This window comes from Zootoca vivipara, chromosome 6, assembly GCF_963506605.1.
Source record: "Zootoca vivipara chromosome 6, rZooViv1.1, whole genome shotgun sequence".
Lineage (NCBI taxonomy): Eukaryota > Metazoa > Chordata > Lepidosauria > Squamata > Lacertidae > Zootoca > Zootoca vivipara.
Genome location: NC_083281.1, coordinates 24,414,990 through 24,440,786, shown reverse-complemented (window position 1 = coordinate 24,440,786; position 25,797 = coordinate 24,414,990). Strand labels below are relative to the sequence as shown.

General features: G+C 43.9%; 2 protein-coding genes across 2 annotated transcripts; one reads left to right on the top strand and one right to left on the bottom strand.

Annotated features, from left to right (window-relative positions):
* Positions 1-591: 591 nt before the first annotated feature.
* On the top strand, positions 592-9,651 carry LOC118087820 (phospholipase A2 inhibitor NAI-like). Its single transcript, XM_035120833.2, has 6 exons — positions 592-700; positions 1,645-1,737; positions 3,797-3,913; positions 5,742-5,894; positions 7,859-7,999; positions 9,101-9,651. Exons 2-6 carry the CDS (start codon positions 1,689-1,691, stop codon positions 9,238-9,240), a joined length of 600 nt encoding a protein of 199 aa, XP_034976724.1. The 5' UTR covers positions 592-700; positions 1,645-1,688; the 3' UTR covers positions 9,241-9,651.
* Positions 9,652-9,807: 156 nt separating this feature from the next.
* On the bottom strand, positions 9,808-19,585 carry LOC118087819 (phospholipase A2 inhibitor and Ly6/PLAUR domain-containing protein). The gene is made up of 6 exons (XM_035120832.2): positions 19,502-19,585; positions 18,742-18,834; positions 16,971-17,081; positions 15,851-16,003; positions 13,495-13,638; positions 9,808-11,685 (listed from the first exon to the last, which is right to left on the bottom strand). The coding sequence occupies exons 2-6, from the start codon at positions 18,788-18,790 to the stop codon at positions 11,543-11,545; spliced, it is 600 nt and encodes a 199-aa protein (XP_034976723.1). The 5' UTR covers positions 18,791-18,834; positions 19,502-19,585; the 3' UTR covers positions 9,808-11,542.
* Between the last annotated feature and the right edge of the window lie 6,212 nt (positions 19,586-25,797).

Sequence of the window (25,797 nt, the reverse complement as noted above, 5' to 3'; positions counted from 1 at the left end):
TAATGGTGAATTTTGCATACAATGGAGAGATAAAGGATTTGGATGATCATAGAAGGTGCAGGAGGAAATCATTAGCAGTAGGACCCACAAAGAGGTGGGAAGGCCAAGAGATTCCTTGGAATCTAGTTTTTATGTTGTGTGTTGGATATGTGACTGTAAAAGTTTAATCTGAAAAACCAATGAATTAATTTAATAATAATAATAACCAACAACAATTTAGAATGTGGAGGACATTACAGAGGCAACAATGAATGGGGCATAAAGGAGGACCTTGCAGGGGCAACAATGGATGGGTCATCCCCCCACCCCACCCCCACTATTCAGAACAGGAGATCCTCAAAGTCAGAAGCTCTACTCTCAACCTCTAGGATGTACTTCCTCCTTCTCACTTGTCCTCTGACTTTCTAAAGCCGATAAGAAGTCACTGAAGTCTCTGCCTTCAGTGTTTGCCCTTGTTGTGCCAAGCTGTTGGCTGGCTTCCTTTTGTTTGCAGAATGGGGAAAGGATTGTGGGAGAAAGAGGAGAAACCACAATCAAGTGTTATTTCTGTGGGTGTTATAAAAAACAAACAAACCCTCCAGCAACATGGTACATAAGACTCCTATATGAGTGACGGATAAGGCAGGAGAAAAACAGAAAGCAAATTCTGCAATTCAGAGAAGCTGTTCCCCAGAACGGAAAAGCAGCTCAAGATATTTGGGTGAGTTCCTTGGTCTTTATCCTGCCTTGTCTCTAGCTAGAGTCCTTCTTCAACTCTATACATATAAACTCCCCAATGTATTTAGTTACCCCAGTATCTGTCTTGCAATGTACAACAGCTGCTGGTATATATTAGGAGTTGGCACAGACATTTACAGTGGTACCTTGGTTTGTGAACTTAATCCATTCCAGAAGTCCGTTCTTAAACCAAAGCATTCTTAAACCAGGGCGTGCTATCCCATAGCAGTGGGGGACTCAATTTACAAATGGAACACACTCAACAGGAAGTGAAACATGTTCTTATTCCAAGGCAAAGTTCACAAACAAAACACTTCCGGGTTTGCAGCATTCTTAATCCAAGTTGTTCATAAACTAAGCTGTTATTAAACCAAGGTACCACTGTACTCTGTATCTGTGTCTTTTTTAAAATAAATAAATAAATTCTGATTGGCATTTGAATCACTCTGTGCTTTTTATGCTTTGATATACGCCCTGGGTTCTGAGCCACTCTGTATAAATGAATTTCTATTGTCCTGTTCATTATAATGGGGAATCTAGACATAGCTAGAACTCCTCTCCCCCTTTTGGACCAAGTGAATCCTGTTTGCAGACACAGGAGCTACCTTGTTCTATACATTTTAAAATCTTCTGTCAGAGCGGGATGCAATGAGCAGGCATGACCACCCCTTCAGAGGGGATGGAACCTGGAAAATTTCAGAATGATAGCTACGGCCTTTACCATTTTGGGGTGGGTACAATAGGATAAAAAAGGAGGGTGTTATGTACTAAGCTTTTCACTCAGAGTCCTGTAGTGACTTCATTGCAGCTTGTAAAACAGTGAATGAAGTCACTACAAGACTCTGAGTATATTTCAGAGGGGGAGAATCACAGACTCTAAACATGATATTTAGATAAACAGTTGATTGAATGTTGATATCATTACAGATACACCAGTCTCGTTGTCTCTTCTGTGACCCTTCCCCATCAACATGCAAGCACTCCTGGGATTTTTCCTCTTCTCTGTTTTAATACAGACAGGTCAGTAGAGGCTGGCAAGCACTCCTGTGGGAAAGGGCTTCATTGGCAGGACAAAATTATTTTCCAATTTTCCATTCGCTGGCAGATAGTTTAAGAGCTTTCCAAAACAGGCTTCAACTGGGTCAAACAGGCAAATCTATCAATTTAGGTTCCTCTCAGTTTCTCACTTTTCCCATCTTAAATTGAATTCTTCACATTTCCACATTAACCAGCAATTGTAATTATTTTCAAGAAGTGTTCAAGGATATACATTAGCATTTTGGTGTGAAATATGCTTTGATGTGCATTCCCCCCCCCAAGCAATCACCCTTCTGTAATGCATTTTTGTATGTTCTCTTCAGTAACCTGTGCATTTTTAATACACACTTAACCCCGGTATAGGCATCTTTACACACAGTACTTGGCCAAAGAGCAGCACTACAAAATTCAGACAAGTGCAGAATTCGGTGGATGGTGCTGTTTCAGTTCACAAAGTCCCTTCCGGCATAGCAGGAGGGGAGGTTGCAGGCACCCACAAGCCCTTCACGTGCTGGGGGGATGGCTGTCACCCCCCCAAATGCTGAAGGGTACTCCTTATGGAATCTGGGGGCGTGGCCATGTCCGAAGCCGTGGAAGGTGAGGGCCTAAGGCACGCCCCCTATCGGTGGCCCCAGGGTGAGTTCCTAGCTCATCTGCATCACAGGGCTCACCCAACGGTGGTTAACCCTTCACAGACTGCCAGCACAATGGGCTGGTGTCGGATATAGTTGGTTAGATCCAATGCCTAAGCCAATACCTCTCTACACCCGTAATCAATAAAGCTGTGACCTTTTTATGCCCATTAACCTTATTCAACATGTCCTGTGTCTTTATTTACTCCTGGAGGGATCTGGGTATCGCCACGCAAGTCATTTCAGAAAGCGCCAATTAGGGAGTTCCGTTCTGAAATGTGAACTGAATTGGTTGTCTCTCCCATCCCTATGCAGAAATCACATTCCATTCTGAACATGTAGTCAATGAGAGCTATGGGAACTATGAGAGCTACAGCGGGAAGGTCAACGGCATTTCCGTGTGCTGCTCTGGTTCGCCAGAAGTGGCTTTGTCATGCTGGCCACTTGACCTGGAAGCTGTATGGCAGCTCCCTCGGCCAATAACACGAGATGAGCGCCGCAACCCCTGAGTCGGTCACAACTGGACCTAATGGTCAGGGGTCCCTTTACCTTTACCTATGGGAACTGCAACCCCACCAAACTGTGTTCCCTAAGGTTCTGGGTTGGGAGCCATAGAACTTTAACTGTTTACCATTTTTGGTATACTGTTTTTTTTATTAAACAGTTTGTATATTGCTTAGCTGCAATAGTCTCTAACTTGTTTAAAAAGATGCAATGCAAACAATAAAAATAAAAATAAAAATCAGGTAAAACTATAAGAACCACTAACAGTGCCTCCCCTGAAGATTTAAGTGATCAGGCAGGAGTATGGAGAGTTAGGCAGTCCTTGAGGTCTCCTGGGGTGGATCTACACAAAGGAAAAAACCCCACTATAAATAAGTCAGAAATTAAATCGTTACAACAAAACAAAAGAAAAAAACCCTATGTAAAAATGGCATAGAAAATTTGTTTGCTCTCTGGTGCCGTCTGGTGTTGCATGTTTATAATGCATTCAAAGCATTGTTTTTTTGACTAATGTAACTGAGTCCCAAGACCAGTGATGGCCATACTTGGCCCTCCAGATTTTTTGGGGGCCAGTGGTTTTGGGGACCAGCTAATAGGGACCAGTGGTCAGGGAGGATGGGAATTGTAGTCCCAAAACAGCTGGAGGGCCAAGTTTGGCCATCACTGCCCTAGACCCAAATTGTTACAGTGCTTGTAAAAGAACACAATAACCTTGAAGCTGACCCAATAGCATATAGACAGCCCCTGCTTACTTTTCAATGCCAGAGTTATGTGCTGGTGATAGTCTTGTGGTCTGTGGTCACACCTTGCCTTGTGAATGCATGAAGGTTCATGTTGCTGAAGGAGGTAATGCATGGGAGACCCGTGCAAATGGATATGATACTGTGTCGCTTTCTCTCCACCAGGCACTTCTCTGGAATGTGAAGTCTGCAGTGGCCTTGGCAGCAGCTGTGCTGGCAGGATGGAGAACTGTGATGCTGGCCAAGATACCTGTGTCATTGCCTTCACAGAAACCTCATTAGGTTGGTCGTCTGAGACAGACAAGTCCAGAAATGCCTCCTTGCAGCAAGGGTGGGCAGGGGAAGTTGTTGTGCTCCCAGATCTTTACAGCCTCTATTAAGTCTACAGCTCAAATGAGAAGCAAGAGCTCTGCACACTTAACAGCAAAGCGAGGACTTAATTTGCTCATTCAGAACAAGAGTTTGACAGCAACTAGCCTTATGCCTTTGGCACGACAGAGCCAGGGACTGAGCACTAAACTAGCATGACTCCTAACATCTAATGGTTGGCAAGAGAAAGAGAAGGGATGCTTGTGTTTGTGTATCCCTATATACATAAAAATATAAGGCTGTTGTAACGCTGCAGTTTGCTGAGAGAGGAGGAAGAGGGGAGGATGAGGGACTTAAGGCAAGATGGGAGGGGAGGGACTTGGAGTGAGTTGTGGGGCAGGTAGGCACGGGTGGGATGAAAATGGGACAGGGGTTTAGTCAGGTGTGGTGGAAGGGTGGTGTCAGGATGCTGTCAGCATCCTGGGCTGGTTGCCCAGGAAAGTATGAAGACAAGGAAAAGTTTCTTTCAGTCCTTTTTATTTCAGACTTTACAGAGAGGCTGTAGAACCCAGCCTCTTGGATAATGGCATTGTCCCAAGTGAATCTCCACCCCCCGTCTCTCCCACTTCCTCATTTGTCACCTCTACAGATGCTGCTAAGTGCCCTTTGTTTTCGAGCTCTTTGCTCTCCTACTTTCAATGCCTGCCAGGTTCTGGGAGATAGTGGGTCTGGAATGCTTTCTAGTGACAATATGTCAGCCAGCTGCTGCTCTGGCTCTGCCTGCCCCTCCTCTCCCATTATTTTCCAACATTTCCTTGCATCTGCCTCTGAGCTGTGACCTCCGCAAGCCACTGTTGTAAATCTACACTGTCTTTCTTTTTCTCCTCCCTGGAAGGGTCAGGGTGGGGAGGCAGTCCCCACTAGTCCTTCTCCTCTGCCAGTCCCTGACAGTTGGTTATCTGGTCAGACCTCACCTGGAGTACTGTGTCCAGTTCTGGGCAACACAGTTCAAGAAGGATACTGACAAGCTGGAACGTGTCCAGAAGAGGGCAACCAAAATGGTCAAAGGCCTGGAAATGATGCCTTATGAGGAACGGCTTAGGGAGCTGCATATGTTTAGCCTGGAGAAGAGAAGGTTAAGGGGTGATATGATAGCCATGTTCAAATATATGAAAGGATGTCATATAGAGGAGGGAGAAAGGTTGTTTTCTGCTGCTCCAGAGAAGCGGACATGGAGCAATGGAGTCAAACTACAAGAAAGAAGATTCCAGCTAAACATTAGGAAGAACTTCCTGACAGTAAGAGCTGTTCGGCAGTGGAATTTGATACCAAGGAGTGTGGTGGAGTCTCCTTCTTTGGAGGTCTTTAAGCAGGGGCTAGACAGGCATATGTCAAGAATGCTTTGGTGGTGTTTCCTGCTCGGCAGGGGGTTGGACTGGATGGCCCTTGTGGTCTCTTCCAACTCTATGATTCTATGATTCTATGAAAGAGGTAGGTGAGGTTGATGGGCAGATCAAGCAGGGGCAGCAGTCTTGTGTGTGTGCACTTGTGTAAAAACTGAGCTACCAATATTCATATATTGAAAGAAGAAAAAGAAGAACAAGAAAAAGAATGGTGCCGATAAGCTTTGAATCTGGAGGATCCTGTGCTGCAGAAACACCCATAGGAACAACCCAGACGATCCCTCCCCCCCCCCGAGGAATTTCTACCTAGCTATACAAAGCTAATATGCACCGGTATAAGATGAGAATAGTTGGTGGCTGCAGCTTTCTAACCAAATCCCATTTTTCTTCCTGTGCAGGTGAAGCGACAACACAGTCAGTCTCAAAGAGCTGTGCATCCTCAAGTGTTTGCAACAGCCCCCCAACGTACATGAATTTTGGGCAGGGGAAATACATTCGGTCCCACATCACCTGTTGCGCGGGAGATGCTTGCAGGACAGTATCTCCTCAACGTAAGTATCCGTGAGTTGCCAGTGATCATACAACCTGGAAAGTTCTTCTGTCCCTTTAAAACAGATGTGGGAATCTGGACGTGACCGGTGGGCCATATTCTTATCTCCCCTACCCCGCTGTGGGCCAAATAATTATGGCCAGACTTATGGTATTGTCCACAGGGGCATACCTGGGGGAAGTTACCAGTGCCCACATGGCCCAGTGGTGTAGCGGGGGGCTGGGTGTGTGTGTGGCCCCAGGTGCATTTTGGGGAAGGGGTGTGACATATGCTCCTATGTTGTCTGGAGATGTATCTCAGAACTAGAGCAATTGCTTTGCATGCAAAAGGTTCCAGGTTTGATCTCTGACTTTTCCAGGTAAGTTTGGGAATGTCTCCTGCCTCAAACCCTGGATAGCCACTGATTGGCAATATAGACATTATGAAGCTAAATGGACCAATGGTTTGATTCAGTTTAACATAGCTTCCTATGGTCTTCCATGTTTATGTATTACTAGCTGGCCCGACCACGCGTTGCTGTGGCTCAGTCTGTTAAATGGGCCTTCAGAGCCCCCCTTCAGAGTCCCCTAACCTTCAGAGTCCCCCTTCATTTTGCATACAATCATTCCCCCCAATACGTGTGTTGTTTAAAATTCCGCCCCATCCCAACCTTGTCTCCCCTACCCAAGTGTGTTCTGTGAAATCCCCCCACCCATCCCGACCCACCCTCCTCAAAGGCAGGGCCCTCCTCCACTAAATGCCCCCGTTCCTCACCCCAGTCACATGACGGCACAACCCCTTCTCTCTGTTCCCCAAGCTTTGTGACGTCATCTTCCTTCCACGTGATGGCACTCGTCACCTCAACCCCTCTATCTCTCCCCCTTGCAAACCCCTGTGGCCTAGCTGGTTCTCTTGGCTGGGCAATGCTGGGCATTGCTGTTGATTTCTGTTAAAGGCCCATATTCAGTTGGTTGCCGTGGTCTTCTGTGATGTTACCGATAGTCTGCAGCTAATGGCAGCAGCTGAGGCTGTGTTGGCATCCAGCAGATGGCGGTATACCAAAGGAAATGGCTTCAGTTCCTTTGATGTCCACTGGAGGGCGCTGTGTTGTTGTTTTTACCTAAAATCATGTTTTTACCTGCCTTAGGTGTCCCATCTATGTAATATAAGTGTATGCAAACACGCCCACATTGGTCTGGAACCTTGTGTCAACATTTCAACCCAATTGGTCAAGCAGTTTGGGAGAAAAGTGGATGCCCACTTACATGGACCTTTTACATTTTTATATATAGAGAGAGATGTTGGGGGGAAAACAAGCAGCTAATAAAACTCTTAAAATTCATGATATGTCTTTACAGGGCTGCACCATCAGAATTCTGGAAGCCATATTCAGTACTTTTGTTTTTAATTGATTTTTATTAATTTTTCAAAGATTTTAACAAATCTACTTCACAGGCAACATGCCATTCTCTTAGATTTTTCTTTTTGACCTCCCACCCTTCCCTTCCTGATGTTTTTGTTCCTATTCTTAGTTGCTGCCTTATACTTGTTACCAACCCCCCTAATACATTTTATTGTTTTTTGTTTCATTTTTCCACCACTCATATCTCAAATCCTGCTTGCGACTTCATATCACTATAATACTTCATCAGATCTCCGCCCCCCCAAAACAGGCCTCCAGTTTTCCATAGAAAGTTCATCATTTTGATCTCTTCGTTTTACGGTCACCATAGTCAGTACTTATTGATGTTTTCCGAATGTCTTCATGGGCAGCCTCATATGTTTGTAACTTCCTGGTGTTTGCAACTTCCTACATTTGTAACTTTAAAATCCAGCAAGAAAAGTAGATGGTGAGAATTGGAAGCATCCACACATGTGTGCTGCCTGGGGCGGGGAATGGAGGGTGTAGCTGAATTGTGTGAGCTGCCAACTTTGCTTTGCCTAACAAGCTGACCATTTACCATTTCCCTCTCTATATGATTTCAGTGTCACCAGCATTGAACAAACCTAATGGCAAGCAATGCCCAGGCTGCTACTCTTTCTTACCCGGTGGTTGTGAAACAGAGACCGTGGATTGCATTGGAACCGAGGACTACTGCCTTGAAATGGAGGAAAAAGTCACATATGGTAATTCTGCATTGTAGGCCTGCAAGTAGAGATTAGCTAGAGCCCCTGGTCAAACTGCTACAATGGTTACCTGCTAGCTCTGTCCGTAAAGCATAAGACTCTTAATCTCAGGGTTGTGGGTTTGAGCCCCATGTTGGGCAAAAGGCTCCTGCATTGCAGGAGATGACCCTTGTGGTCTCTTCCAACTCTACAATTCTAGTAGCACCTTCAACGCTGACAAATTAATTATGGCATCAGCTTGCATGGACCACGGACCCCTTCATCAGATGCCCGATGTGCTATCTTTCGTTGCAACTACACACATTGGAGCGGGTGGGGAATGCAAAGAGTGAAGTCAAAAGGAAATACCTTATTAAAAGTGACCATTCCATGCCATGAAACAGACATGGAGTGGAAATAGTTCATCTGCTCACCCCAAATTTCTGGGCAAGAATCGGGATCTTGTGTACCTTCTGGTGTTAAGAACATATAAGAATAGGCACTGCTGAATCAGGCCAAATGCCCATCTACTGGACAGCATCCTGTTGTCACAGTAGCCAACCAGATTCCTATGGGAAGCCCACAAGAGGGACATGAGCAGAACAGCAGTCTCCCTGCTTGTGATTCCCAGCAAGCGGTTTTCAAAAGCCTACTGCCTACAATGGTGGAGGTAGAACATGGCCTTTGTGGCTAGTCACCACATATAGCCTTGCCCTCCATGAATTTGTCTAATCCTCTTTTAAAGCCACCCCATTTGTTGGCCATCACAAATTCCATAGTTTAACTAAGCACAGTACTTTTTTTTGTCCACAAGGTTGGTCCACACTTCCCACCATCCGTGACCATTGGCCACGTTGGCTGGGGCTAATGAAAGTCGGGGTCCAGCAACACCTGGAGGGCCACAGACTCTCAGATCCTGGGCTGGTGTTTTCTATTCTTTCACCCCTTTGTTGGTTTAGGATAAATTTCCTTGAATATCCAGTCTCCTAGGTTTTGAACAAGGCCTCCGTTGACATGGATACGAAATAGCTACCATTGTGAGGCCAGGTTACTTCTCTCTCCCTCTTTCTCTCCTGCTCTCTGTTTAGCTCTTTCTCCTGACCCTGAACTTTTCATTTCCAGGTAAATTCACCTTCCACATCACCATGAATGGCTGTGCTTCCCAACCTGCCTGTGCTGCGAAAGTGGGCAGATCAGCTACTGCAGGGGTTTATTCTGATATTACGAAAGCTGAGTGCACACCAGCTCCCATTTCAGCTTGAATGAATCACCAGCCACCTGACTTCCTCCTAACTATTGATCCTACCAGAGATTGTGTTATAATCTTCCTGTACTAGGTGGCAAGGATATTGCTTCTAAGAAGATGAGCCCTACTGAGAATCAATTAAAAGCCTAGGGAGATGCCACAAGTTGTTCCCTCTGTGTCTGCAATCTTCTCTAACGTAATTTCCTCCCAAAGAGGACATTGACTGCTGCTTTGTGATGACCAATAAAAACTAGCTAAAGAGCAATGCAAGATAATTTCTCTCTCTATACACCTCAATCAGTTTTATATAGGGAAGTCCATTTCCGACCAGCTTCACTGATATTCCTGATGGCCTTTTTATTACAGTGATGTCCCTTCTTGGTTGGCTTTGGGTAGTAGTAGTAGTAGTAGTAATAATAATAATAATATTAATAATAATAATATATTACATAATATTGTAAAGGGAAGAATAAAACAAAACAAACCCATAGCCCCCCTCTCACAAACACATTTATAACAACAACAACAACAACAAGAACAACTATTATTATTATTTATTATTTATACCCTGCCCATCTAGCTGGGTTTCCCCAGCCACTCTGGGCGGCTTCCAACAGAAAAATGAAATAAAATAATCTATTAAACATTAAAAGTCTCCCCAAACAGGGCTGCCTTCAGATGTCTTCTAAAAATCTGGTAGCGGTTTTTCTCTTTGACATCTGATGGAAGGGCATTCCACAGGGCGGGCGCCACCACCGAGAAGGCCCTCTCCCTGGTTCCCTGCAACTTGGCTTCTCACAATGAGGGAACCCCCAGAAGGCCCTCGGCACTGGACCTCAGTGTCCAGGCAGAACGATGGGGGTGGAGACGCTCCTTCAGGTATACTGGACCGAGGCCGTTTAGGGCTTTAAAGGTCAGCACCAACACTTTGAATTGTGCTCGGAAACGTACTGGGAGTACAACCTAAGGCATTGACTATCATTGAATACAAACTATGGCTTCAATATGGGTCCCTTGAAAGTGGAATGTTAGCACCAATCAGCTAATGGACACTGATAATGAGCCCTTCTGAGGTTGCCATCTGGCTTCATAATGATGGCAAGTGCTGCTATGATTCATTGGGCTCGAGACGTGGGTCATAATCTAAACTACAGAGCCTAGGGCTTGCTGATTGGAAGGTCAGCAGTTCAAATCCCTGTGACGGGGTGAGCTTCTTTTGTTCAGTCCCAGCTCCTGCCCACCTAGCAGTTCAAAAGCACATCAAGTGCAAGTAGATAAAAAGTACCTATCTAGCAGAAAGGTAAACAGCGTTTCTGTGTGCTGCTCTGGTTCACCAGAAGCAGCTTAGTCATGCTGGTCACATGACTCGGAAGATGTCTGTGGACAAACGCAGGCTCCCTCGGCCTATATAGCGATATGAGTGTGCAACATCAGAGTCATCCGCGACTGGACCTAACGGTCAGGGGTACCTTTACCTTTAAAAAAATATTCAGTGAGACTTTCCCCAAGAAAAACCCAGAGGCTTTTCTTTTAGGCATAACTGGGACAGATGTACAAAAAATCCAGATGAACTTATTTTTATATCCCACTACTGCAGCAAGAATAATCTATGAGCAAAAATGGCAAGATGAGGCAGTGCCCACTGAAGACGATTGGCAGTTGAAACTCATGGAATATGCTGAATTAGCAAGTCTAAGTAGTAAAATTAGAGATCAAGATGATACTGTGTTTAAGGAGGATTGGAAAATGTTTGTAGATTAATATTATTTAAATGTAAACAAGCTAAAAGGTTTGGTGTAAGAACAGTAAAATACATGTCTGAGAATACTTTGGAGGAGATAATATATAGAAGAACTATAATATGCCCTGATATTAGAAAATGTGGGGAAACCATGGATGGGGAGAGGGGAAGTCGAATATGAACTGAATGTTAATTGGAAAAAGTTGTATAATTCTTTTTTTATTTTCCTTTGAAAAATCTCCCTATATAACCAGCATAATGATGTCAAGTGATTGACAGATGAGTGGCCCTGCCCACTTGTCACTTGGCACCTGGAGGACCACAGGATTCCCCATTTCTGCTCTAGCAGAACAAGGGGACAGTTTTCATGCAAATTATGATTTATTTGTTTCACTCAAAGAGGGCATCATTCTCCCCCTGGGAGGTAGAAATCATTTTTGGATGAAGTTGCAGATAAGTGATACAGAGGTGTTTAAGCAGAGCCCCCCCCCCCAATGCAGCAGCAAACCAGGTGGATCAGAATCGGTTCTTCAGTGGCAGAAGCCCCCAAATCCTGAGAAGGCAGCTGATGAAGTCATCATTCTGGCCGTGAGGCTGGCACACATTCAGCTTTTGTGATGTGAGAGTAAAAGCCTGATACGGTGGTTTCGCCTAGTTTTAAGCCATCACAAAACCCCTTAGTGGCACAACCCTTCTGAACAACGTTGACGATGACAGTTCCTGGATATGGGAAGGAAGATGTATTTGATGAGTCCTGGATTCCACAAACAACTTCCGTCTCTGCCCAAGTCCCAAGACATTTTCCATGCTTTGCGCTATAAGAATTGGCAGGCATGGTTTGGCCTATAGAATTATCACAGGCTCTCTTTCTATCTCTTACGTTTCACGGCCACTTGACCTCAGTTGCAACAGACTAGCACAACCACACCTCTGAAATCCCGTTACCTGATGTTGCTCTTACAGTGGTACTTCGGGTTAAGAACTTAATTCGTTCTGGAGGTCGGTTCTTAACCTGAAACTGTTCTTAACCTGAGGTACCAGTTTAGCTAATGGGGCCTCCCGCTGCCGCCACACAATTTTTGTTCTCATCCTGAAGCAAAGTTCTTAACCTGAGGTACTACAGGTGAAACTCGGAAAATTAGAATATCGTCGAAAAGTGCATTTATTTTAGTAACGCAACTTGAAAGGTGAAACTAATATATCAGATAGATGCATGACATGCAAAGCAAGGTATGTCAAGCCTTTATTTGTTGTAATTGTAATTTTTTGTTGTTAGGCAGGTCAATTATAAATGGAATGTAATTAATGAAATGTAATGGCAATGTTTATTTTTGTTTATTTTTGAGTTATTGTAACTATTTGTTTTATTGCTGTGGAATTTCCAAAAGAAAGCATTTGCAAAAATTAAAAGTAAAATAATAAGTAAAAAGTAGCATTACTGAAATAAATGCACTTTTCGACGATATTCTAATTTTCTGAGTTTCACCTGTATTTCTGGGTTAGTGGAGTCTGTAACCTGAAGTGTCTGTAACCTAAAGCGTCTGTAACCTGAGGTACCACTGTATTGATATCTTCTACTTTGTGTAGCAAAGGCTAATTAATGAGTCTATTAACAGCAATCCTATGCATGTCTGCTCAGAAGAAAGCCTTATTGAGATCAGTGGGGATTATTCCCAAATGTATTTACAGCATTGCAGCATAACAATGCTAAAAAAACAAAAACAAAAAACAGACCAAAGTAAGTCCATATAAACTTATCAATGTAGATGGCTTTAGACTATGTGATCCCCATGTAGTCATTTTCTGAAATCAAGTGGGTCTTCTGCATCTTTATGGTGAAAATACATCTTTGTAAAAAGTATTTTATATAAAAGTGTATTCTGCAAAGCACCCTGGGACCTCCGGGTATAGGGTGGTATATATATTCTAACAACAACAACAAACAACAACAACAACAACATGCCAAGTCAGTTGCTGAAGGATCCCTGATACCCCTTCCAATTCTCATGTATTTTACATATACTACAACAAGAGTTGCCTATATCCACCGAGTCTTTGCTCTATAATTTACTTAACCTAATGAGTCCAGTAACCTAATAAGTAAGGAAGGATATCTCAGTGGGTAGAGAATGAGACTCTTGACCTCAGGGTTGTAGGTTTGAGCCCCACATTGGGTAAAAGATTCCTGCGTTGCAGTGGGGTTGGACTAGATGACCCTCATGGTCCCTTCCAACTCTACAGTTCTATGATTCTATGGCTTCTTTAGTCTCAGAGAGTGTATGTGGCATGAGCTCACTGAATAGGAAAGATAAATGTTTTGGAGGGGCAGAAATCAGAGGCAAACTGTTGAGAGGGCTATGTAGCACCATGAGTACTGATTCCACCAATGTGTTTTATGCCTGTTTTTATGTACATGCAACTGATTCCATCAGTTGCTTTTCACCCTGCATTTCAGTTTGCCTGAACAGAATAGATATAGGACACTGACTCTCCTTCAATGGCACATTGTGAATTTGAAATTTGAATTACCATAAGAAACGGTCACAGCCATTTCAAGGCAGTTGTTCTGTGGTCCAACGCAGTCCACCGTCTCATTGGTATCGCAAACACCAGAGAGCAAAGAATAGCAGGCTGGGCACTGCTTCCCATTGGGTTGGTTGATGCGTGGAGGCACTGAAACCAATTCGTAAAAGCCCATTGGTTGGGAGAGTGAAGCAAGCAAGGAAATGGATGCAGAGGAGAACATAGTTTTGAACTAAAGGTAAAGGTACTCCTGACCATTAGGTCCAGTCATGGATGACTCTGGGGTTGCAGCACTCATCTCGCTCTATAGGCCAAGGGAGCCGGCGTTTGTCCACAGATAGCTTCCGGGTCATGTGGCCAGCATGACTAAGCCGCTTCTGGCAAACCAGAGCAGCACATGGAAACACTGTTTACCTTCCTGCCAGAGTGGTACCTATTTATCTACTTGCACTTTGATGTGCTTTCGAACTGCTAGGTTAGCAGGAGCTGGGACCGAACAACGGGAGCTCACCCCACTGTGAGGATTCGAACCGCCGACCTTCTGACCGGCAAGCCCTAGGCTCTGTGGTTTAGCAGTCCTCTATTTTACTAGGAAGTTGTAATAGTCACGGGTCACACCCCCTCCCCAAATGTCAAGGGGATGGCATGATGGATTCTGAGAAGGTGGCAGAACAGGTGAAGGAATTAATATCCTCACCAACTGCTGATGGCACCACTTTCCCAGAAGCCCAGTGCATGAGGAATCCATATTGTCAGCATCTCCCCAGCCAGAGGTGTTTGAGCTGCCCGTTCTTCAGAGCTGGAGGGTTCCAGACAAAAAACCACAGAGACTCCTCAAGTCCTCCCATTTAGAGTCTAAAGGTCTATTGCAGGTAAGGTCATTTCAACAACTTCTGTAAACAGACACAGGTAGCCACCAGGCTGAGCTACATCACTGTCATAGCATCTGAAGTGAGATTTCCAGACTTTTCTTTCCCCTGCCTTTTCCCCCAGGAAATCACAATACTTACCACTGATTGGAGCAAATGACAGTCAGTGGAAAACCTGAATTGCTGTTTGCTCCGATTCAGCAGTAAAGATTGTGTTTTCCTGGGGAAAGAGGCGGGGAAAAGAAAATGCTCAAACATTAGGAAGAACTTCCTGACAGTAAGAGCTGTTCGGCAGTGGAATTTGCTACCAAGGAGTGTGGTGGAGTCTCCTTCTTTGGAGGTCTTTAAGCAGAGGTTTGACAGGCATATGTCAAGAAGGCTTTGGTGGTGTTTCCTGCTTGGCAGGGGGTTGGACTGGATGGCCCTTGTGGTCTCTTCCAACTCTATGATTCTATGGACTAGGAAAGTGTGGACCTGTGTCAAGAAAGCGTGGGGCAAGAGCAGAACACAAGCAAACCTCACATTTTGAAAACATAGACACAATTTCTGAAGAGTATGGAAATCCGTGTTCCTCCCTCATTCTAACCCACAAGTGCAAAGGGAAAAATTCTACAGTACATCTTCTCCTGAATTCTGAGCACAATTCAAAGTGTTGGTGCTGACCTTTAAAGCCCTAAATGGCCATGGCCCTGTATACCTGAAGGAGCATCTCCAGCCCCATCATTCAGCCCAGACACTGAAGACCTCCTGGCTCCCTTACTGCGAGAAATGAAGCTACAGGGAACCAGGCAGAGGGCCTTCCCAGCAGATATCAAGGAGATGAGGAACTAAATTACCTTTAGAAGACATCTGAAGGCAGCCCTGCATAGGGAAGTTTTAAATTTTTTTTAATGATTTATTTTGTTTTTATATATGTTGGAAGCCACCCAGAGTGGCTGGGGCAACCCAGTCTGATGGGCAGAGTACAAATAAATTGTTATTGTTATTGTTCTGTCCCATTGTCTTATATATGGCTTGGTTTGTTCTCCTACCTTCTCCTACCATGAGCCTGAATTCATGCCCCTAATTGTTGGGAACAGGTGTGTGTAAAGAACAATTTCAAAGGGAGGCTCCACTGTGAAACAGCTTCACCAAGAAGCACAATTCATTTCACGTCATTCTGAATGGAGACCATTGTTTCCTATCCTGTACTGGTGTTTATTAACTCCAAACTAACAAGTTGATAGTTTTAGCACCTTTGTAAAGGATTATTAGGCTCATTTTGCATACGATCCAGCTCTAACTGAATTGCCCACACCTATACCTATACTTAATGCATTCATTTCCCTTTGACTTCCCTGTTTATTACCCCTCCCCCATATGTTAAGAGTAGCACAAGTTAAGTGTTTTTATTGTGCACAACAACCAGACCTTGTGCACATTCACCAGGCCACCTCATCCTTCACTTCAGGAAGTACAATTTCTTGGGCTAGCCCTGGTGAAGTTTGCCTTACCTTGAGGAGTTGCAGTTTTGCAGGCATCCCCTACACAGCAAGCGAGTCCTGTCCTTAGTTCTTGCCCTCGCCCAAAGTTGAGGAGTTGTGTTCTGTCTTTGCAGATGTTGGACGATCCACAGCTTTTAGCTATTATCTGAGTTTGCATTCCACCTGCAGGGGTGGAATGAAGGATGAAGGGTTAGGTTTTGCCTCTGTTAGTTTCCTTAGCCAGAAAATCCCAAACCCAGTTCTAATTTTAAAAGAAGATATGAAATTCTCCTCTATTTAATGCATCCATTTCCAAGCTCAAGAGGGCTTAAAACAGGGGTTCCCAAACTACGCCCGGGGGCTGGATGCGGCCTGCGCAAGCCATTGTTAGATGAAGATAAGGTTATCATTCACTGCTAGCCATAATGGCTATGCCTCTGAGAGCCAGCTGCCAGGAATTAGAAATGAGAAATGTGTTGTTGCATTGAGGTTCTGATTGCAAGCTTTCCATGGGCATCTGGTTGGCAATGGTGAGAACAGATTGGTCTTTTGACCTGATCTGATAGTGTTCTACTTAGGTTCTTTTTTCTCCCCATAAGATTTTTATTAAAGCTTTTTCATAATACAATGAAATTAAAGAAACTAATCTTAAGAAAAACAACACCAGAGAAAGAAAGAGATAAGAAAATGTAGAGTTCTCTCTCAAATGTATTTCTTAATCCTTTTCTCACACCGAAAATGGTGAATCCTTCCAGCTCTAACCGGGGAGCTTTCCTTTCTTCTCCCAGTTTCTCATGTGGGGAAGTCCTTCCTTCTTTGCCTCTTACTCAAGGTCCTTCCATTCAGCCATCTGCCACCTTCATGTGTGAGTAATCCTTGGACCCCAATAATGGACCAGAGCAGAGGATACCAAGAGAAAGATAAATAGGTACGGGAAGGTAAACGGCGTTTCCGTGAGGTTCTCTGGTTCACCAGAAACAGCTTTGTCATGCTGGCCACATGACCTGGAAGCTGTACGCTGGCTCTCTCGGCCAATAATGCGAGATGAGCGCCGCAACCCCTGAGTCGGTCATGACGGGACCTAATGGTCAGGGGTCCCTTTACCTTTTATGCTATTCACAGGCTCAGATTTGCGGTCCTTTTCACTCACCTACAGTGATTTCAGATACAGAGATGACGCAGGTGTCATTGTCGCAGGTCTCCATGGGGCCAGAACAGCTGTTGCCACTGCCCATACAAACTTCACACTTCAAAGAAGCACCTGGAAAAGGGCAAACAGTTCGTGCCATTCAGGAGGGTAGTAGCAAATTCAGAAGTGCAACATCTCATTTACGCCCCTTCTAAGAATGTAGAACCTTCTATGTTCATACAATAATCTTATAACAATGCAACAATATATATTTTTGGGGACCCATTACAATGATCAATGCAGATCTCCAGGTATTCCCTTTCAGCTGTGTCTACTATTTTCTGTGCACATCCATGGACAAATGAATTGGAGTGCTCCTGTATCTTTTTTAAATAGTGACTTAAGTGGTCTTGAAGTTGCACTGTATGTAACAGAACTTGCACACCATTCTCTTGAAATTGAAGCACCAATGCTTAGCTTCGGAGTGGACAGAACAACTCCTCTTCAGTTTTCTTCCCGTCTGCCTTCTCCAGAGTGAGCCTAGGAGCCTGTCCTCAGTGGCAGAATAGAGGCAGTGACAGAATAGAGGCAGAATAGAGCAGGACTATGGCTTTCCTTGATCAGGATACTATACTTGATGCAGCCTAGAATAACTTTAGATTTTTTTGCAGCTGCATCACGTGGCTGATTTGTGTTAAGCTTGTGGTCCACCAAGACCCTAGACCCTTTTCATGTGTACTGCTAGTAAGCCAAATGTCCCCCATCTTATATCTATGCAGTTGGTTCTCCCTGCCTATGTGCAGAACCTTACATTTGTCCCTATTGCAATTCATTTGATTAGTTTGGGCCCAGTTCTCCAATCTTTTAAGGAAATTTTGAATCCTGATTCTATCTTCTCCATCATTAGCTACCCCTCCCAGTTTGGTGTCATCTGCAAATTTGATGAGCATCCCCTCAGTTCCTTCATCCAAGCCGTTTATAAAGATTTTGAACAACAATGGGCCCTAGACAGACCCCTGCGACACCCCACTTTTCACTTTTTTCCAGGATGACGAGGAACCATTAATGAGTACTCTTTGGGTTCGGTCAGTCAACCAGCTACAAATCCACCTAACAGTTACCTCATTCAGTCCACATTTCACCAGCTACCTGCTGGTGGAAGGGCAACAAGGAGGAACAGCCATCGAGAAGGCCCTCTCCTGAGTCCCTAGCAAGCTTGCCCTTCCACTTGAATAAAACATCTCCAGTTTGAACTGGTCCTACCACCTCTTTGAAGGGGACCAGGCTGAACTGAGGGGCTAGCACCAGCATCTTCAATACTACAGTGACCTCCCTCTGGGTTGGAAGCTGGTGGTAAAGGGTCTAGCACTAGGATGGAGTGTGTGGTCCTTAAGCCTCTTATCAGCCTGAACCATCATGGCTGGAGAACCTTAGTTTTCTACCCCCACATTATGTAAAATTCTTCCTTCCCCAGCACAAAGGAGCTATACTGGTTCCCATAACAATGTAACACCAGATGGCATGGCCACGGGAGCATTCCTAACCTCCAGGGATGGGACAGAAATTTGCTTCAGCTCACTTTAAAATAAAAATAAAAATGCAAGCCTTCTTCATTCATCACAATACACAAACTGAAACATCTATCCTTCAACATCTGCACATCTCCAAATGTTGCGATGCAGTTTCAAAAGAGTCCGCACAAAAATGCAAGCATAAAAATGGAAGAAACTGAAATGGACACATTCAGAACTGGGGAAAACTGAAATTGACAGATTCTCACATCCCTACTTACCTGTAGTCACAAGCAGAAAGCCAATGGCGAGTCCCAGCAGGAACTTCATGGTGATGCCAAATGCAGGTAAGTAGTTTCAGAAACAAACTGCCCCTGTAATGTAATTTGTTAGGTGGTGAAGTGTTCCAAATTTAACAAGCTTTTGGGGGGCAGGGTGGTGAGCACACTCTCAAGTTACATATCTCTGGACCTAAAAAAATGACACACACACACACACACACACAATCCAATACTTTCCCCCCCCAGTGGAAAAGAAAGCAATGCTCATTTCAATGGATACAAGTGTTGTATGGTGGTTAGAATGTTGGACTATGAATGGGGAGATACATGTTAATATCTGCTCTCTGTCATGAAATGTGCTAGGTGACCTTGGGACAGTCACCTACTCTCAGCCTAACCTACCTCACAGCGTTGATGAATGGGGAAAATTGGGGTGGGAAGAGATTTATGTACACCTCCTTGTGCTCCTTTGGTGAACGACATGGTATACACGCGATTCAGAAACAATAATATCAAAGCATGCCCCTTTCATTACAGAGGGGGAAAAACAGAGGGTTTGGGGGGGGGTTACCCACAGAAGGCTGCATGACTTGTCTAAATTCCACCAGATACAGAAGTAACATAAAAGCATAAGAAGAAACTCCAAGGTTCCATTCTACTTGGATGGTAGCTTGATGGGCTTTCATATTAGATACAATTTTCGTAAGCTTAAGTTCAAGGATCAGACTAGGGACATATCAGAGGATGATGGTGGCCTTACCAAGAGTTCTCAGGTGTTGTCAAGATGGTGTCTGTAGGAAGAGGAAGAAAAGACAGGCTTGGGATGTCTTCCTCTCTGTTTTCATTTGTTGCTCTATTTATAAACAAGAATTTGAGGACGTATTTCCTAAGCTCCTCCTCCTATTTCTGAATCCCATTCCTTCAGTTTCTGGGCCAGTGTCCTTTCACTTCCCTATTTTGGTAGTGCTGAGAATCAATTAAAAAACTTGTAGCCCAATCCTTCCTTTACCCATTTACCTGCTTTTAATTATTTACTGAATTCCTTAATTGGCAGAGCCTCTAATTTTGTTATATTTCAATAAATGGAACCTTTCCCCCTATCCAATAAATTGTGTTGAGACTTCCTTCAGGGTATGGGGGCAATTTGGGTTTCTGTGTTTTCTGCGATAGATTTCAGTGTTTTCAGATCATATTTTTTAACCCACCTCATGACTTGAGTAGGAGCTTCAGTGTTGCGCCATGCGAGAGAATAGGGAAATGAATTATGTAAATGCATATTTTTTTTGCCAATTTGAGTAGACCTCATCCAGATGCAGGGTCAGCACTGGATGTCCTCAACAAAAATAGATTTGTTTTCAAGTATCTTACTTCCTCTTCTGATTTTCTTTTCAAATAGTTAGAACATTAGATGAACCCGCTGGGTCAGGTCAATAATGGCCGACCAGGTTAAGCATCCCATTCTCTTCTCTGCCCTCCTGCAATGCCCTCTATCCTCCCTGCAATTCTGCCCTCCTGCCATTCCTCTTCTCTGCCCTTCTGCCCTCCTGCAACTGATCCTCAGAGGCATATTGCCTCTGACAGGAGAGATAGAACATAGATTTTGTGGCTGGTATGCATTGGTAGCTATTGTCCTTCATGGTTGTGCATGAAGAAGACCTTGCAGGTCTTGGGAGAGGCCATGTGCTTCAACCAGGGAAGGGAATTTAAGAACACAGGCCATTGGTTCCTCTAGTTCAGGGACATCCAACTCCCAAGAGCTGAACTGTGTAATTGGTTCTGGAAGTTTGTACTTAACCTGAAGCGAACTTTCCCATTGAAAGTAATGGAAAGTGGATTCATCCATTCCAGACGGGTCCGCGGAGTACTTAAACTGAAAGTACTCAAACCGAAGCGTACTTAAACCGAGGTATGACTGTAAAGAGAAGGGGCAAAAGTCGCTCAACAAAAGATCACTATGGAAAGAATGTACCTCACAGCAAAAACTGTCTTCCATTCCAGCGATCAGGCGAAAATGGAGGGCGGGGCGAGGGGGCGGGGAAGGATGCTCTTGTGACACTGCAAAGGAAAAGGAGCCAGGAATCAACCGCAATCGACCAGAATTTCCCGGTGATCGACCAGTTGATTCCGATTGACCTGTTGGACATCCCTGCTCTAGTTAAATGTGTTCTGTGCTGATTGCAAAGCAGATGCATTAACACTGAGTTGAGGAACTTCCGGACTGGGCAGGGTAAATCCACCATAAGGCAGTCTAACTTTTTAAATTTTTATTTATTTATTTGGTTTTTCAGATTAAAATTTTACAGTCACGTATCCAACATACAACATAAAAACAAGATTATATGGAATCTATTGGACTTCCCCCCTTCCCTTTGTGGGTCCTATTGTTAATCATATCCTCCTGCATCTTTTATGATAATGCAAATATTTTACCTCTCCATTGTGTCCAAAATTCACCATTAAACTACAAGTGATATTCCAGTCCTTCTAACAATTTTAACTGTTTGCAATGGTTTTTTAAGATAAGTTATAAATTTTCCTCATTATTAAAATTTTGGTCTTCCTAAAATTTCTGATTCTTCCGGTCATTTTTGCTATTTCGGCAGAATCCATCAAATTCTTCTCTGGTAGGGACTTTGTCTTCTTTCCATCTCTGGGGCAATAACATCTGCGCAGCCGTGGTCACATACATAGTATTTTCTTCTCCCTTTGGATTTCGGCACCTAGAATTCCTAAAAGGAAGGCTTCGGGTTTTGTTTAGAAAAGGTAATTTTAAACATTTTTTTTCAACTCATTATATATCATTTCCCAAAATTATTTTACTACCTTACATTTCCACCACATATGATAAAAAGTGCCTTCTCCCCCCCCCTTACATTTCCAGCATACATTTGACCCTGTTTTATACATTTTTGCTAGCATAAGGCAGTCTTCAACACACCCAGGTTTAGTTGTGTATACCACAGCCCAGAAAATAAACTTGGTGCTGGAGGACTGGTTTTCTCCACTGGGCCTCAAACTTGGGAACATTGCTGCAGACAATGGCAGCAACATTATAGGCACACGGTAAAAGTTGCAACATGTAGGGTGCATTGCCTGCTATCTTCTCAATGTGCTAGTGCCATCGTGCTAGCAGCCATTGATAGACTTATCCTCTATGAATTTGTGCAATTCACTTTTAAAGCCATTTATAAATTGGTGGCTATCACTGCCTTCTGTTGGAGTGAGTGCCATAGTTCAACTATGTGCATTGTGAAGGACTTTTTTTATCTGTCCTAAATTTTCTGACATTCAGCTTTCAGGACCACTCGTGTACCCCATTTGCCACAGCAGACCATTGTTTGCGAATCAAAATCCTATTTTATTGCTCTGTTCTTTTTCTGTTGGCAACGCTTCCTAGAAGCAAGAAAACGACTTGCACAGTAATTTTACTGAGTTTCACTGTCAGCAATTTGGTTATTTGTTCCTGCTTGGTGGTTTGTTCAATACAGTACATTTTTTGTATGTGAAAGCCACAGACCTTTTCATATCATGTCCACCACTTCCCCATTATTTCTCTCCCCCTCCCTTTTTGGTGTGGTGTGGTGTGGTGTGGTGTGGGGTGTGTGTGTGTGTGTGTGTTGCACATTTAGTACAATCAATAAACATTATCAATCAGATATTTTGTTTGCTACTGCGTTAGGGGCAAAAAGGTGTCTGTAACTACTTCAGGCTAACAGAGGAGTGGGGAGGCGGGTGGCACTGTGGGTTAAACCACTGAGCCTAGGGCCTGCCGATCAGAAGGTCGGCCATTCGAATCCCCATGATGGGATGAGCTCCCGTTGCTCGGTCCCAGCTCTTGCCAACCTAGCAGTTCAAAAGCACGTCAAAGTGCAAGTAGATAAATAGGTACCGCTCCAAGCGGGAAGCTAAACGGCGTTTCCATGAGCTGCTCTGTTCACCAGAAGTGGCTTAGTCATGCTGGCCACATGACCTAGAAGCTGTACGCCGGCTCCCTCGGCCAATAACGCGAGATGAGCGCTGCAACCCCAGGGTCGGTCATGACTGGACCTAATGGCCAGCGGTCCCTTTACCTTTACTAACAGAGGAATAGGATGCACAGTTTCAAGCTTCCTGCCTTCAACAACATAATTGTGCAAACTGCTTGGAGATGTATTTATTTTTAACTAAGCGGTCTATACATTTTGTTAAATAAAGATTGTTCAGATTTATTTTTTTTGCTTGACCAAAAACCAGGATCAAATAAAGCGTTTTTTCCATTCCAGAAGCATAGTTATTGAAACCCAGGCAGCACTCACTACAAACATTTAATGTACTATGATACCACTTTGAACAGTCACAGCTTCCTGCAAAGAATAATGGGAGCTGTAGTTTGTTAAGGGTGCTAAGTGTTGTCAGGTGACCTCCTATTCCCCTCCCAGAGCTACAATTCTCATAGTTCCCTGTGGGGAGGGTTTGATTGCTAAATTGCTGTTCCCCGCCTTGACTTTCTGAAATAATGTGAGAACAGAAACACAGTCGTTCTTTGAAATTTTCACTTTACCAAATTTTGTGATGCAGTTCTTCAATTAAATGATGTTTACATAATTGCAAAAAGTGAGCATCAAAATGAATTTATTAGTGAAAATTAATAAATTAGTGATAATCACATGCAGAAATGCATTATATTCCGGGGGGGGGGGGGTGCCTACAAAATTTTTCACATTACTCCAAAGTGCATACAAAAATATGTTTATAAGGAGAAATTTGCACAAAGGTGCTGGTGAATTTTCATGAGGATTTAAAAATTGTAATAAGAAATTGGTGCAATATGTGGAGAACTGAACAGAAGATTGGAAAAATGAGAAACTGAAAGAACTTCAATTGACACATCTATCCATTTCTACCTGTACAGTGGTACCTCGGGTTACATACTCAATTCGTTCCAGGGTGCCATTCGCACCCCGAAAAGTACGCAACCCGAGCATCCATTTTGTGCATGCGCGAAAGTGCAATATCACGCTTCTGCACATGCGCAGACCGTGCGCGGGGCGAAAAAGCGGCGGAAAATACTTCTGGGTTTGCAGAGTATGCAACTCGAAAGTACGTAACCTGAAGCAAACATAACCCAAGGTATGACTGTAATGTAGAGTGGGCTGAATGTATCAGGGAATGCATGATGCCTGTAATCAATATTAACTTGTGGTAGCTTTGAAATAAAGGTATCTGTTACTGTAACTCTTCTTCCTGTGTACACAAGGAGGAGCCAGAGTGCTGGAGTACAACCTGTAGCTAAAACAGGGCACTCTGGTCCTCCACACATCACTGAACTCCAACTCCCATTGTCCTTGCCCTCTGGTCATGATTTTTGGGGCTGGCCATAATCTCATTTACAGACCACCTTTTTTGTGCATAGCATAGAAACGCAATGTGGAACCAAACGGTTCCACCATTTGTAAGGCAGTGGTGCAACTTTATTCAATGCTGACGATATCAGGCAAATCCTAATGGATGCAAGATGACTGTTGGTTGTCATACAACCTCCTCACAAGCAAATCAGAATGGATGCTCCAAAGTGGTTTAATAGTCAATCCCTCTTCCCAGGAAATTCTGGAAGTTTCAGCTCTGTTTGGGGGAATGGAGCCTCCTAGCAACTCTCACAACCTTTAATAAACTACAGCTCCCATAATTCCTTGTGGGAAGTCACTACTGTTTAAAGTGGTATCATAGTGCTTTAAATGTATGCTGCACAGACTCTGTTAGCCCAGCAATGGAAAGAGGGTACAACTCTGACCAAAGAAGAGTGGCAGACAAAATTGATGAACTATGCTGAGAGTATGGAAGTGAGAGCTGGACCATAAAGAATTGATGCTTTTGAATTATGGTGCTGGAGGAGACTCTTGAGAGTCCCATGGACTGCAAATAGATCAAACCTGTCCATTCTGAAGGAAATCATCCCTGAGTGCTCACTGGAAGGATAGATCCTGAAGCTGAGGTTCCAATACTTTGGCCACCTCATGAGAAGAGAAGACTCCCTGGAAAAGACCCTGATGTTGGGAAAGATTCAGGGCACAAGGAGAAGGGGACGGCAGAGGACAAGATGGTTGGACAGTGTTCTCGAAGCTATGAACATGAGTTTGACCAAACTGTGGTAGGCAGTGGAAGACAGGAGTGCCTGGCGTGCTCTGGTCCATGGGATCATGAAGAGTCGGACATGACTAAACTACTAAAAAACAACATGCTGAGATGGCAAAACTTACAGGAATAATTAGACACCAGGAAGAGGAGGTCTTTAGTAAAGAATGGGTAAAGTTTATAATTTATATGTATTGTAAACAATTACATACATGGTAGGATTGACAGAAAACTTGTAGTAAAAATTAGAACTATGGATTGACAAAGGATTTATAAAACTAGAGTTATGAAAGAGATGCAGAGGGGGAAATCATTACATTAAAATCCACAATGGGGGGGGGGAGAGGGAAGTCAAAAGGGATTGTATGTTTATGTATTTAATTCATTTGTTCATATAAAATAGAAAATGCAAAAATAAAATTTATATATTTTTAAATAAAAATCAAATGTATGGTGTGAAAGTAGCCTAAATCACACTGCCGCAGAACAGTCCTCATTCTAGGATGTGAGGGACCCTTAGGCAAGGTGCCCACAGTGGGGGCCCCCACACTCTTGCCAAGGCATTGCATGCCCACTTACTTGCCCTTTCTTTTTGGGCCCAATCTATGCCCATTGGTGTCTGGCACTCCCTGGTACAGAGCCCAACAACAGGTGGAGTCAAAACCAATGGCCGATAAGACTAATTCTCATTTTCTCCCACTATCCTCCTTCCTGTTAAGCTCTACAAGGGAAACACTGAGCCTAAAGGAGGGGGGTGGAGAAGCTGACAGCCACTGTCACTCCCTGCACTGGTTGTAAGGTAGGAGGGCAGGCAGGTGGAGAGCTGACTAAGGCCAGAGTGAACCCTTTATCTCATCCTCCGAATTCTGTTTCTGTTCAGTGAGTGAAGCAATAGGGTCACGAGGAGTCGGACACGACTAAATGACTAAACAACAACAGGGGCAT